Below are 14347 nucleotides of genomic sequence, written 5' to 3' on the forward strand. Positions count from 1 at the left end.
ACCTTTTTAGCTTAATTGTGCTATTTAAGGAACAAAGCTTTCCTAGGCCATAAAAAATATTTTGTCTTCCTGTGTTCCTGCTTATCTTTACCTCTGAGAAATGCTGATAACATTAATAAGGTCGGTAATTTTCCTAATACAGACCTGCCAGAACAGGATGGGTACTGAGTATTTATCAGTGTGGCTATTGTAACCTGAGGATTCTGGTCCATTCTGGTAAGACCAATAAAGCTTGCTCCTATAGGGGGTCTTGTTATTAATAAACCTAATCTTTTTAGAAAATGTGTTTTTTTAGGAAGCATTTTGTTTAGTTATTTCTTACTGCCTTTCTTGGGTGCTTTAATCAGTAGGCCCACCTTTACTTTATAAAAGATTAATTTAAAAAGGACAAAACAAAAGTAATTAGAAGCATCTTACAGATATAGAGGTTTTGCATTCACTTTTAGTGTCTGTGTCTTGTTAAAGATCACTTCCTTCTTTCATTAATCAGACATAGACCAAGAACCTGCTGGGTCTCCATGAGGAGCTAATGGTCATATGTCCCTGTCTCAAAACATCAAGGATAGTGTGTATTGTTTCCAGCTGACCAGCGTGACGGTACAGCAGTGAGTCCTGTCAGCACAGCCTTCTCTGCTCTAACTTGCCCCCCTCACACCTCCTGCGCTCGCCTCTGCTCACTCACCTCCTCAGTAGCTTTCTTCGCTCCAGCCAGCCAGGCACTCCCATGTCATTTCAGTTACCATGATGCACAGAGGAGCTGAGTGAGCCTGTTTTGTTCCTGCACAGAAGTTACTTTGTTTTGGTATTACTCCATTTTTTGAAAAATTACTATTTGAGAACAGATAGAGGGATTCTCCTTAAGTGTTTAGGGAATTTCTTTCTTTGTTTTTTGTTTTTTTTAAAGATTTTATTCATTCATTTGACAGAGAGAGATCACAAGCAGACAGAGAGGCAGGCAGAGAGAGAGAGGGAAGCAGGCTCCCCGCCGAGCAGAGAGCCTGATGCGGGACTCGATCCCAGGACCCTGAGATCATGACCTGACCCGAAGGCAGTGGCCTAACCCACTGAGCCACCCACGCGCTTGGAATTTCTTTCTTTCTTATCTCCTTAAAGAGTTCGTTCACCGCCCCTATGTATGCTCACATAGGAACTTTCAACCTGTCTTACAGGCAGTGAAGGAAAGAAACGGAGCTCCTCAGACCACAGGCTCACATTCAGCAAATTTATTTTAGTCCAGTGGCTCTTAACCTTTGTTGGTCCTGAATCCCTCTGAGACCATGGAGAAGGTAAAGCTCTCCAAAAATGTACATACGATACAGACAATATTTTATAGACCATCTCAGAAGTTTCTCAGGCCCACAGTTAATCAGGCCATCCTAGGTCTTGTGAGAGGCCCATGGTTCCTACGTTAAGAACACCTGCAGTTTAGTAAACCTGCAGCCCTTCTCTGTTCCAGCCAACATGTGATTATCGTGAGGTTGTGTCAGAGAGATTTTCCCACCTGTGTTTATCACTCCTAGCTGCCAAGTAGCAAAGAAACCGCATCAACCAGCCTCCTGCCTGATTGCTCAGAGGCTACACTCAGAAAACATAACTGTTAACATAGATAAGGCTTGTAACTGATTACCCCAGAGGAAGCCTTCATTTCTGTTGGGCCTTACCGCTTCTGGCAGCCTCGTGGCCACAATGCTAAGTTCACTACCTATAGCCACATTCACCATTGTCCATTGTAGCCGTCATAACATTAACTAAAGTCATTGCTACTAATTAATCTTGCCCTCTCCTTTTTCTTTTTTTTTTTTTTTTTTTTTTTTAAAGATTTTATTTATTTATTTGACAGAGAGAAATTACAAGTAGATGGAGAGGCAGGCAGAGAGAGAGAGAGGGAAGCAGGCTCCCTGTTGAGCAGAGAGCCCGATGCGGGACCCGATCCCAGGACCCTGAGATCACGACCTGAGCCGAAGGCAGCGGCTTAAACCACTGAGCCACCCAGGCGCCCCCCTCTCCTTTTTCTAAAATTATACTCTAAGTGGATCCTTTGGTTCCCAAAATTATATAAAATGATTCCCTTTACACCCACACACTCCTTTTCTGGGTTTTACGCACTCAAGTCTCAATTTATTATAACTCAAGAAGCTGAGGTTTCAAAATAACACCTATACTGCTTACTCCCTAGTAGAAGTTAGCCCTCATAGCGGCAGAGGTAGCCATCAGTTTCTGATTACTGTCAATCACTGCTAACCTTTCTGTGACTTGCCTCTGGCACAAAACAAGAATTTCTCACATGTTAATTTCTAAAATTAGTCATTACTTAAATAGTGAAAGATGTTCTTTTAAAAACAGCTTAATTAAATATCTTAATTAAAGAGATCAACTGTAAAAGCTGATACTTTAAGGCCCTGAGAATTCTTTTTTTTTTTTTTTTTTAAGACTTCTTAGGTTTTTGTTTTGTGTTGGGAGGGCTGCTTTTTTACAAACAAATCTAAAAGTATTTTGTTTTGTTTTTTTGGTGGGAAGATGGAGAGATTAAAATGTTTTTACAGAAATAAATTCCTTGCCAGTAGAATGGGATAGAAGAGTCTGATACTATCTAAACATTATTTCATGTAAGTGACAGTGGCCTGTTATTATACATTTTATTCATTTTATTTTTTGTGTTTTCTGTTTCCTATTTTTTTATTTTATTTATTTATTTAAATGTTTTATTTGCTCTTTTTAAATGGTGCCTGGCTGGCCTAGTCAGTGGAGCGGGCAACCCTTGATCGCAGGGTTGGGGGTTCCAGCCCCATGTCAGGTGTAGAGATTGCTTAGAAATAAAATCTTTAAAAAAATGTATTTCAAGATATGTCCAGGAAGAGAGCCAGTTGAGAGAGGGGGTAAGGCAATAAATTGAAAAGAATCATATTAAGTCAAAGCCTCCTTAATTAATGATAGAATCCTTAGCACCCTTCTCCTAAACAGCTCCTGGTTTACTGGTAGCCAGCATTGTACCCTTCAGGCAGGAAATTGAAGGACTCCTTTTTGGGGAACCAGACTGGACCACGAGAAGACTATGGAGACTGACAGGGCTCCCCTGACAGTCACTGGTGATCTCAGTGAAGTCCCCCACATGAAACTTGCCATCACATTTTATTCTTAATGCTTATTAAGTCTCATTCTTAAATATGAATGGACAGTAAAGACCTCCAGGCCCGGGGGAAAGCTTTTCACTTGAAAAGCAGAGACCAGGGACGCCTGGGTGGCTCAGTTGGTTGGACAACTGCCTTCGGCTCCGGTCATGATCTCGGAGTCCCAGGATCGAGTCCCGCATCGGGCTCCCATCTCCGTGGAGAGTCTGCTTCTCTCTCTGCCCTTCTCCTCACTCATGCTCTCTCTCCCTGTCTCTCTCTCAAATAAATAAATAAAATCTAAAAAAAAGAAAAGCAGAGACCAAAACAATCATGTAAGCCAAGAAAGAGATCAGAAAAAGCAGAGACAATCGAACAAACTGAAGAAGACTTTAAAAGGAAACCCCAAAACTATTACTAATGTCCATAGAGAAGTGAAAGAAAATACTGTGCCCATGAAACCAAAACAAGGAGAGGTAATTAGACAAGTGAAAGCTCTTAGGAATTGAACCTGTCATATCAGAAAATAGTAATTCAACAAGGCTGGGAAAGAAGGTAATGAGGCACTCACAAAGAAAGAAGGACAAATAGCAATCAGAAAGTGTGAGAAAAGTTGAAGAAAATCAAATGATTAATCCAGAAGCTTTTGTCTAATAGGAATTCCACAAAGAGAAGACAGAGAAAATAGAGGTAGAAAAAATAATATAAGAAAATTTCCTAGAACTGAAGGACGTGGGTTTTTCTGTTTTAAAGTGCCCACCGAGGGGTGCCTGGGTGGCTCAGTGGGTTAAAGCCTCTGCCATCGGCTCAGGTCATGATCCCAGGGTCCTGGGATCGAGCCCCACATCGGGCTCTCTGCTCCGCAGGGAGCCTGCTTCCTCCTCTCTCTCTGCCTGCCTCTCTGCCTACCTGTGATCTCTGTCTGTCAAATAAATAAATAAAATCTTAAAAAAAAATAATAAAGTGCCCACCGAACACCTAATAAATGAGTGGAAAACCAAAACACATGCACACACCCAATAAAGCTACCACTCTCCTGATTTTTCTCCCTTTCTTACTGTTGTTTTTGTGTATCTTTCCTTAGTATCGCTTCCTCATTACACCCTTAATGCTGTTTCTGTGCTTTCTGTCTTTGACTTTGACCTTTTCTCACTACCTTCTCCCTTCATGTATCATGACATCAAGTCTGATATCTTTAACCACGTCTCTATGTTAGTGGTTCCCAGATGTGTGAATCTAGTTGTTTCTTTCTCTTGAACTCCAGACCTGCTTCCTGGACTCTCCACCCTGGTACCCAATAGTCCTCACAAGGATGTAAAAGTGAGCTTATTTCCTTACCTATTCTCTTTTTGTCTTTTCATGAGCCCAGTATTTTCCCGTATTCCCTATCACAGGAAAATATCATTTCTACAGTGTTGCAAGTCAGAAATATAGGAGTTTAAGTAATCACCCTGAGCCCCTACATTTTCCTCCCCTCTTGTAGTCAGTCAGTATGTCCTTTTATTTTTCTATGTTTTTATTTTTTATTAAGTTCAACTAGCCAACATATAGTAGTACATCATTAGTTTTTGATGTAGTGCTCAATGATTCATTAGTTGCATGTAACACCCTGTATGTCTTTTTAGACCTTTGTGGTGATAAGCCCTATGTGTCCCACATTCCCAGGAAATCCTTCTGTTCTTTCATTCACATGTATGCAGGGACAAGCAGGGTCATTGGGTAGTTGGGGAGGAAATCTATAGCATGAAAAAGGAGAACAAAAATAAGCTGATAGAAGAATTAACCCTAAAGATAACATTTTAAAAACTCAAAGTAGTAGCCTCACATTTAAGATGCTACTGCAAATATAAATAAAATCAGACTACTATGACAAAGGAACAAGAAACAAAAAAGGAAATTTTAAATGTTGAAAATATGGCTATCAAAATAATTCTGTAGTCAGGGTTGTGAGATAAATTAGAGAAAAACTCTTAAGAATTTAGACAGTTAAAAGACAAAAAGAAGGAAAATATGACAATAAGAGATAGGACATTACATCTAGTTCAACATTCTGCTAACAGTAATTCCACAAAAAAAGAAAATAAAGAGGAAGAAGCTATCAAAGAATAGTGGAAATTTCCAAGAGCTAAAGCTACTGAGTGCCGTTCAAAATTAAGGTATCCTGGGTGCTGAGCAGAAGGCAGATAGATATAAATGACACAGATACAGAAATATAGATTATTGTGAAATTGTAGAGCACCAGGGATAAAGACAAGGTCTTAAAAGCCTCTAAAAGGAAAGTGCAACCTATGAGGGAACATCATCAGCATCGTCCAGTGTTGGAAGAAGTAGAGCAATGTCTTTAAGGACTTGAAAAGAATTGCATGCCCAGCGAAACTACTAAGGGTTAGAAACAAAATCAGTTCATTTCCAGACATGCAAGGACTCAGAAGGTCATGCTTTAATTAGAAATAGCTGATGGGATTTGTTCACGTTTTCTGAACATTTGCTACTATTTTCAAAATCCTGAAAGCCCTCTTGGCCATCCTATTATACGGAATAGAACATTTTCTTTAAATATTTAACTATCTTTTTTGCTTTGTTACTTTTTTAAACACCAAACTCTGTTAGTCTGCTAATCTCTCTGCTTTTCTTCACCCTTTTCTTAGAATTTCCCTTGTGCCTTATTTTAAAATTCTTGTCTCATGGTTAATAATCTCCTTCTTTATATTTTTATCTAAATTCTGTTACTTCCATAACTAAGATAACTTTTTATAATACGTGAGGTTGTATAAATAACAACCACAGAAAACAGAAGCTGTACATTTTGGGGGGATGATTTTTTTTTCCTGTTACATTTCAATTTTACCAATATGGAAACAGCCTAAATCTTCCTGCTTTCCTCCCTTCTTTTTTTTTTTTTAATTTAAAAATTTATGATTATATTTGTAAACATATAATCATAAAGCTTGCTATTTTAACCATTGTTAAGTGTACAGTTCAGTGGTAATACTACTTAATATCACATTCACAATGTTGTGCAATTGTCTCCACTATTTTCAAAACTTTCATCACCTTGGACGGACTCTGTGACCATTTAGCAATAACTACCCATCTCCCTTTCCCTCAGCCCCTGGTAACCACTAATCCTTCTCTCTCTATGGATTTGCTCTATCTTGCTTTATTATGCACCACTGCTAAGAAGTGCAGGTAAGATATGTTACATAAAATATTTCTTTACAATATACTTTGCTATCATTATCTGTAGAGTCTGTCAGTGTTATCTATCGCTACATAACAAATTAACCCCAAAATTTAGTGTCTTCACACAACAATACTCATATATTATTTCTTACGGTTTCTGTGGGTGAGGAATTCAACCAGGGTGTAATGGAGATGATGTGTCTCTGCTCCACAATGACTGGGGCCTTTGGTAGAAGACCCCAACTCTGAGATCTGGAAACATCTCAAGGCTCATTCAGTGATGTGTCTGGCAATTGATGCTGTCCTATAACCTAGGGGCCTACCACGAGTTGTCAACTCAAACAACCACACATCGTTTCTCCCTGTGACTTAGGCTTCCCCACAACATGGTGGTGAAGCTCCAAAGGCAAACAACCCAAGACAAAAAGAGGAAGAGATTCAGAATGCCCGCATCCAAGTGAAAGCCATGTAATCGTCAATAACCCAGCCTCAGGAGTCACACAGTGTCGTTTTCACTGCATTCTATTGATTGAGACAGTTAGAAAGATTCACCCAGATTCAGAGGAGAGGAACACAGACCCCACCTCTAAATGTAGCATGTCAGTGTCACATTGTGAGAAGAGCATGTCAAATAGGATAAGAACTGGTGTGACCATCTTTGGAAATGCAGTGTGTATCCACCATGGTACCCCTAACAGGAATTCTCTAAAATTGACTCCTTATCTTCCTTCACTGTTTGCTAATCAGTTGTGGAGCTATGTATCCCACTTTCTCTAATAAGGAAGTTGAGATTTATACATTGAAAACAAAAATTTTCTTAGAAAAGGGAAATACATTTCTTGAAAGCAAGATAATTATTAAGATGTGTCTGTTAAAGAAGCAGCTCTAATTAATCGCTTTTTTTTAAAGATTTTATTTATTTATTTGACAGAGAGAGATCACAAGTAGGCAGAGAGGCAGGCAGAGAGAGAGAGGAGGAAGCAGGCTCCCTGCTGAGCAGAGAGCCCGATGCGGGACTCGATCCCAGGACCCTAAGATCATGACCTGAGCCGAAGGCAGTGGCCTAACCCACTGAGCCACCCAGGCGCCCTCTAATTAATCGCTTTAATGCTATTTGAAAAAATGCTCCCTAGTCAAGAAAACATTTAATATGAAAAACGTTGTTTATGAACGCTGTATTTATACTTTGGGCATGAAACCATTTTGGTAGGTTCTTGGAATATTTAAATACACAATTTTCCTTTCCCTGACATACCTCTAGAGCAGATAGTTGATGAAGTATAATTTTATTACATAAATTCTGTAACCACGTTACCTAACATCTCTAAAGCTTTAGTGTCCTCATATAAAATATAGGAAGAAAACTAGTACCTGTCTCACAGAGCTGGCATGAAGATTAAATGAGTTAATATATGTAAAGTGCTTGGCACACTGTAAGTGCTAAAAAAAAAGACACAGGAAGTATATAGATGTGTTAATGATATTCTGCATATATGTATATATGAAGAGTCATAGCATAATTGAATTCATTTCCAACAAGGTATTCAAAAAATGAAAGAATAGGGTTACTGAAAATAGTTGGTTAATCTGTTTCATTTAGGAAGAACATATTAGATGGCTTTTTAATTTGATAACTGTTTGTTTTTCCTAGTTTGAAAAAGAAAAGCAGCATGATATTCGATCATTCTTTTTACTAAAACCTAAGAAAAGACAGTTGGTGACCTCCTGCGATGAATCAGGAATATTCCAAGAGAAAAATACTGTCGTGCCAGCAGACCCTGGAGAAAGAGCCACAAGACGTATCATTGATTATGAAAGCAATGTTGAACCTGAAGCTAAAAGACTGAAGTCGGTCACCACCAGTAACCATTGCAGTGCCCCAGAGGAGAAACTGTCCTGGCCCAGACAAACCACGGCCCTAGCCCAGGCAGCCAGCCCACCCTTTCCTGGAAAGGGCTGGCAGTGTGGTTTCTGCACCTATATCAATAACTCGGTGTTACCTTATTGTGAAATGTGTGAGAACCCTCCAGGCAGAACTGGTGAGTACATGGAGTGTGGCCCCTGGGCGGGAGCTGGCGGTGTCATCTTCACATGGTCTGTGTTTTTAGAGGCAACTGCTGTTAGCACAGGTTAGTGGGACTCAACACTGACTTTAGCTGTTAAGCTAGAGTAAGAACTTTACATAGTGAAGACTGAATTTATCCCCCGGTGGAATGTGGAAAGCTCCCAGTTCTGTCAAGAATGTATATCCCTGAGCGTCTGTGACATGGCATTAATTTGGCACAAATGGACATTTCTCATTAATGCCAGCAGGATGTGAATTCAGTGGGCAGGAATAGAAGCTCTGTTGCTATGGCAGCAAATATGCCTTATAGTCATAGACCTGCTGTTTTCTTTCTCCTGTAGATAATACTTGTTTTTAAAGAAATTTTAGATTATTTTTGTTTAAATAGCAAAATAATCCAGTGTAGCTTCTTTGCCTAGTAAAATATACATTGTGTCCTGTTTCTTGCATGACAAATCATAAAAATTCCTCTGTAGATCTTTGAAGAACCAAATTGGTATCTGTTTTCTGAGTTTATTTACCAAAACTTGCTATTTTAAAAGTAAAAGTTATAAAGATACCTCAGAGTATGTTTTTAGAGCATGGTATTATTCTGATGATTTGTATTTGAAATGATTATTAATACTGAGGTTGTCTTAAGAAAAAAGATCATTAGTATTTCTTTTGTTTCCAGTTTTAGAGACTATTTTCATGGCAACTTAGAAGGCCAAGTTGACAGTTTGGGAAGCTGGAAGAAATCACTTTATTTTATCAGTTGTAATAATTGTACACATCTCCTTTCCTGTCATTAGAGAAGTGGCATTAACAGAGTCCGCTAAGATAAAGGCTCTGCTTGCGGTTCCTTCCTGTCTTTCTTGTTCTCCTGTGTCTTAGTTTTAATCTGAAAGAAAATGTAATCAGTAGCTGAGTCTTTCCTCTTTCAATTCTGGGTGTTCCTACAAAAATGACAAGTCTGCCATCTGGGTGGTTATATTTGTAACGTGGACACCTGTTGTCTGTGAACTAAATTGGAACCACAAGCTTATCCCATATAATATCTCTCAGAATTTGCATTATCTCATTCAATTTCCAACTACTCCAGGTCATAAAAATAAAGTATCTCATGACTACAGGATAATGCCAGTTCACATAGAAGTATAAGTTGAGTGATTTAGCAATGAAAATCATAGTTTAATAGGGTTTTATAGTTCTGATTTTTCTTTGTGATACCAAGAGCAACAGCAAAAATTTCTAGAGCCCTGATTTAATAAGCAAACTCTCAAGCGACCTAAAGAAAAATGAAACTTTTTTTGTGACTTTGAAAGTCTGATTTAACAGAAATACATATATGTAATATTGATACTACTGTATGCAAAAGGTTATATTTATTAGGTTAATATTATTGTACTTGGCATAATGATTTCCAACCTTGATTTAGGATGTACCCCCAAAAGTATTGAAAAGCAGAATTAATTCTAATTCATTCAAAATTTTTAATCAGTGTTTGCCATACAGTACTTTGAGGAAATGGAATCCAGAAAACTAAAGGAGAAGGGTGCCTGGGTGGCTCCGTCAGTTAAGCGGCTGCCTATGGCTCAGGTCATGATCCCAGGGTCCTGGGATCAAATCCCGCATGGGGCTTTCTGCTCAGCAGGGAGTCTGCTTCTCCTTCTTCCTCTGCCTGCCAGTCCCCATGCCCGTGTGCTCATGCGCTCTCGCTCGCTCTCTCAAATAAATAAATAAAATCTTTAAAAACAAACAAAGAAAAAGGAGCAATATTAGGAAATTACACTCCTATAAAGTGCTAATACAGTCTCCAGGACATTTAGTACATTCGGTACAATTTGGTATAGTCTATATTGAACACTAATATTTGTCAATAGGTAACCCTTACCTTGGGCTTTGTTTTTTTGTTGTTGTTTTGTTTTTGTTTTTGTTTTAAGTAATCTCTGTGCCCAACATGGGGCTTGAACTCATGACTCTGAGATGTCGAGTTGCTTGCTCTACTGAGCACCCAGGTGCTCTTCTTGTGCTTTGTTCCTAACGTGCACATAGCTCATACTTGCCATCTTACAGCTCATAGGCCCATATTTCTGTCGCCTGCTTGAACCGCAGTTCGTGCATATGCCTCTGCCTCATCTGCCCTGCTCATGTGATGGGTGCCTCAAGGTGACCATGGCCCGCGGTGGAGTTCTTGATTCACCACCACATCTAACACCAAATCTTCTCTTCTCTCATCATGCGTCCATGATACTAGAAACCCAGGCAGCATCCTTCATTCCTTTCTCTTCTCCCACACTTGATTTGTCAGGTTCTGCCAGCATAACTTCCAAAGTCTATCTCAATTCTGGCCATGTCATCTTTGTTGCTATCATCCTACTGGAGTTACCATTTTCTCTCCCAGACCTCAGTGGCCTTGCAGCTAGCCTCCCTGTGGCCCTTCAGTACAAGCAGCTAGGGTGAGCTGTTAAAAACTCAGATGATTCCATTCCTTTTTCTACAACCCTCAGTGGCTTCGTTTACATTTACAATTCAGTTTGAGAATACAGACTCTCAGGCTGGGCCTTCTAGATTCCCAAACAGCCCTCAGCTCAAATGGAACTCAACCCAGAGCTTAGCCCTGTGGACCTTTGTTCCCCACCAACCCCTGATTATGAAACCTTGTTTTATTTTCTTGTTTTACTTCTCTTTTTCTTTATTCATTGGCCTTTATTCTCTTTCTCTGATGTACTTGTTTCTGATACTTAAAATGGAAACTCTAGGAAGCAGGGATTTGTCTATCTGACTCCTCACTGCCTGTTCGGCACCCCATCATTTGCACATGGGGCATTTAGTGACTCCCAACAGGTGTTTGCAGAGAATGAATAAACACTGTTGACCATGTTTCCTTTTTTTTTTTTTTTTTAAGACTTTTATTTATTTGACAGAGAGAGCACAAGCAGAGAGAGGAGCAGGCAGAGGGAGAGGGAGAAGCAGGCTCCTTGCTGAGCAAGGAGCCCAGTGTAGGACTCCATTCCAAGACCCTGGGATCATGACCTCAGGTGAAGGCAGCCACTTAACCAACTGAGCCACTCAAGCATCCCAACCATGTTTCTTTTTATAAGACCTAGGCTGTAACTTTTTAAAACTGGCCTTAGAGTAAATAATGATTTTATCTAAATTTGTGTGTAAATTGTTTGCTTGATTTTCGTAATTCTACAAATAGACAGCTCTACCCAAGATAAAAATGAAAACAAGAAAGTTGATCCTGGGAAAGACACCTCTGAAAATGTTTGGACTAGTTCTGACCGTGAAAAACAAGTCCTTGCACCCTCAGATCCTAACCCGTTGGCTGAGAGCAAGGAAGCAATATCAGAAATCAAGAGAGAAGACACACTCACACCCCAGCCAGGCGATGGTAAGTCTGGTTTCCACTTCCAGTGTTCAGATACTAAGTATGCATGTAGATAGATAATACTGTGGATAGACTTGCAACTAGTACCCCATTCCAGGTTCCTTGTATTCTGATTTATATTAAACATACCAACAATTGGAAGCACACACTGAAATACCAGATGGCTGGAAGAGCAGAGCTGTGGGCATTCAGACATAACGCAGCAGAACTGACATGTAGCTCTGCCCGTGCTGCCCCCAGGCTGCTCGCCCAGCCTCATGCGGGTCGGGCCCATCCAGAGTGAGGGTGTGGTTTTGACACTTGCGAGGTTCTTTAGGACAAAATAGTAAGAATGGCATGTTAACAGCTACTTAACAGATCATTAATTGTTTGCCCACAAATTTCTTTTAAATGGTTACAACTAATTGACCTAAATTTAGGATTTGGGGTGGGTTTTTTTAAGAAACTGTTCTTAAGGTACATAATTTTAAGACTATAGGAATCATGACTGCACTCGGAGCCAACCATGTAGTGTTTGGATTTATTTATTCTTTGGTTGCTTCAATCCATTACTTCAAGCTGTGATGGTTGGTGTATACCCGCCCATAGGTCACACATCACTGTTGTTATATGTGGCCAGAGCTGGAGTTCATGAGTACTTTGGGGTTATTTTCTTTGTTTATTGGTTAGTGACCATAGTAACCTACAGACTGATGCTCTCATTATAACAACACCAAAACTGTTGAGATGGGACAGTTAAAGTTTTTCTTCTAACTTAGTTGCTATTAAACACAGATATAACTCAGAGTCAGATTCATAGTTTTAAAATGAAATGTTCATTTAAGAATTTCTGAGCTCGGGGCATCCTCCTTTTTTTTTCCCTCAGCCTTCTTCCCTCAAATGCCTCAAGGTCTTCTCAAATAATATCTTGGAATGGACCCTCTTTTAGATGTGTTAATTTTAACAGTCTTTGGGTATATGGTGTAGTCTCAGGTGGGGCTTTCCTTCCTCCTGCTCTGACAATCCTTCAAGTGCTGATGAAGCCCTTGTTGTAGGACAACATGTAGCTCACTGTACTGAACATCTGACTAAGAACAAACAACTTATGGGCCATGAGTCTCTTCATGTATGGCAGAGAAATTCTGGTTTGGTAGTTCGAAATCGGTTCCTTGATGAAGGCAGATGCTAGGTTTACTTAAACATACTTTTCAAAAATCTCTAGACCTTTAGAAATTCTGTTCTGCCAGTGAAATATGCATTGGTCTCATCCACGCCAGACAATGCCATCTTTTCCCCCATACCTTCCCTCTCTTCCTTTCTTTGACTTCTGAGATCACTGGGCTGAGAATTCCATACAAGCGATATGTTCACCTCTCCCCACTAACATGTATTTCCTTGGGAAAAAAAACAGAAGGATGACAGAGGGGGCACACTATATGAAAATGTTTATTCTGTGCACATAAAGCCTTCTAGAACTGCAGTGGCATGTGCTTTGCAGGGACTCTGGTTTTGTTCTAACTGGAATTCTTTTTTTTTTTTTTTTTTTTTTTTAAAGATTTTATTTATTTATTTGACAGAGAGAAATCACAAGTAGATGGAGAGGCAGGCAGAGAGAGAAAGGGAAGCAGGCTCCCTGCCGAGCAGAGAGCCCGACGCGGGACTCGATCCCAGGACCCTGAGATCATGACCTGAGCCGAAGGCAGCGGCCTAACCCACTGAGCCACCCAGGCGCCCTCTAACTGGAATTCTAAGGGTCTGGAGGAATGGCTATGTCTTCCCAAGATGCATCATCTCTAGTCTCAAGCCATTAAATTATACTTCATAAAAACAACGGAAAGAGAAATATGTTCCCCAATGTAGCTGCTAACTACCAAGAATATCAGCTGATTTGGAATCAATCCTATAACGCTTTTTTATCAGAGATGACTTCTAATCTTTAAATATTAATGCATTAACCGTGGTTCTTCAAAAGATCTGAAGATGGACTGATTGTATGATGCACTTATTGTATGTACATTAAGAAAGAAACTCTAGGGCGCCTGGGTGGCTCAGTGGGTTAAGCCGCTGCCTTCGGCTCAGGTCATGATCTCAGGGTCCTGGGATCAAGGCCCGCATCGGGCTCTCTGCTCAGCAGGGAGCCTGCTTCCCTCTCTCTCTCTCTGCCTGCCTCTCCATCTACTTGTGATTTCTCTCTGTCAAATAAATAAATAAAATCTTTAAAAAAAAAAAAAGAGTCTTTAAAAAAAAAAAAAAAAAAAAAAAAGAAAGAAACTCTAAAAATTAAATCATGACTTAATTCCCGAATGAGATCCCAGACCAGGTCTTACCCTCTGTTGCTTTGATAGTTCTTTCATTGTCCTGGGGGATTCGGCAGTCCTTCTGCCCTCACTTGTTGTGTTTGGCATGTACTAGGCAGCCCTTCTGCACATCTCAGGATCCAGATGTGAGAGAGCTTTCTCTGTCTGCAGGGATCTCCTTTCCTTGGGTTCCATGAAGCACTTGTTTATTCCTTTGCAAGAATATAAAAAAATTTTGATTATTCCTCGAATGATAGGTATTTACTTCTTTAATATCAAATTTATGCTCTCCTGCTTTATGTGCAAAATTTTTTGGTATGCATGTTGACTTTTTATTTCAATA

The 14347-nt window shown here is 39.8% G+C and overlaps 1 protein-coding gene across 5 annotated transcripts in view; it reads left to right on the forward strand.

The window, feature by feature from the left end:
• ZRANB3 (zinc finger RANBP2-type containing 3) overlaps positions 1 to 14347 on the forward strand; it is a 332973-nt gene that overhangs the window by 299810 nt on the left and 18816 nt on the right. For all 5 annotated transcript variants that reach the window (XM_032354070.1, XM_032354071.1, XM_032354073.1 and 2 more), the window contains 2 exons: positions 7942 to 8329; positions 11540 to 11731. In XM_032354070.1, coding sequence (XP_032209961.1) covers positions 7942 to 8329; positions 11540 to 11731 — 580 coding nt within the window. The remainder of the gene's footprint in view (positions 1 to 7941; positions 8330 to 11539; positions 11732 to 14347) is intronic.

The sequence above is a fragment of the Mustela erminea genome, chromosome 8 (genome assembly GCF_009829155.1).
Source record: "Mustela erminea isolate mMusErm1 chromosome 8, mMusErm1.Pri, whole genome shotgun sequence".
In the NCBI taxonomy this organism is placed as follows: domain Eukaryota; kingdom Metazoa; phylum Chordata; class Mammalia; order Carnivora; family Mustelidae; genus Mustela; species Mustela erminea.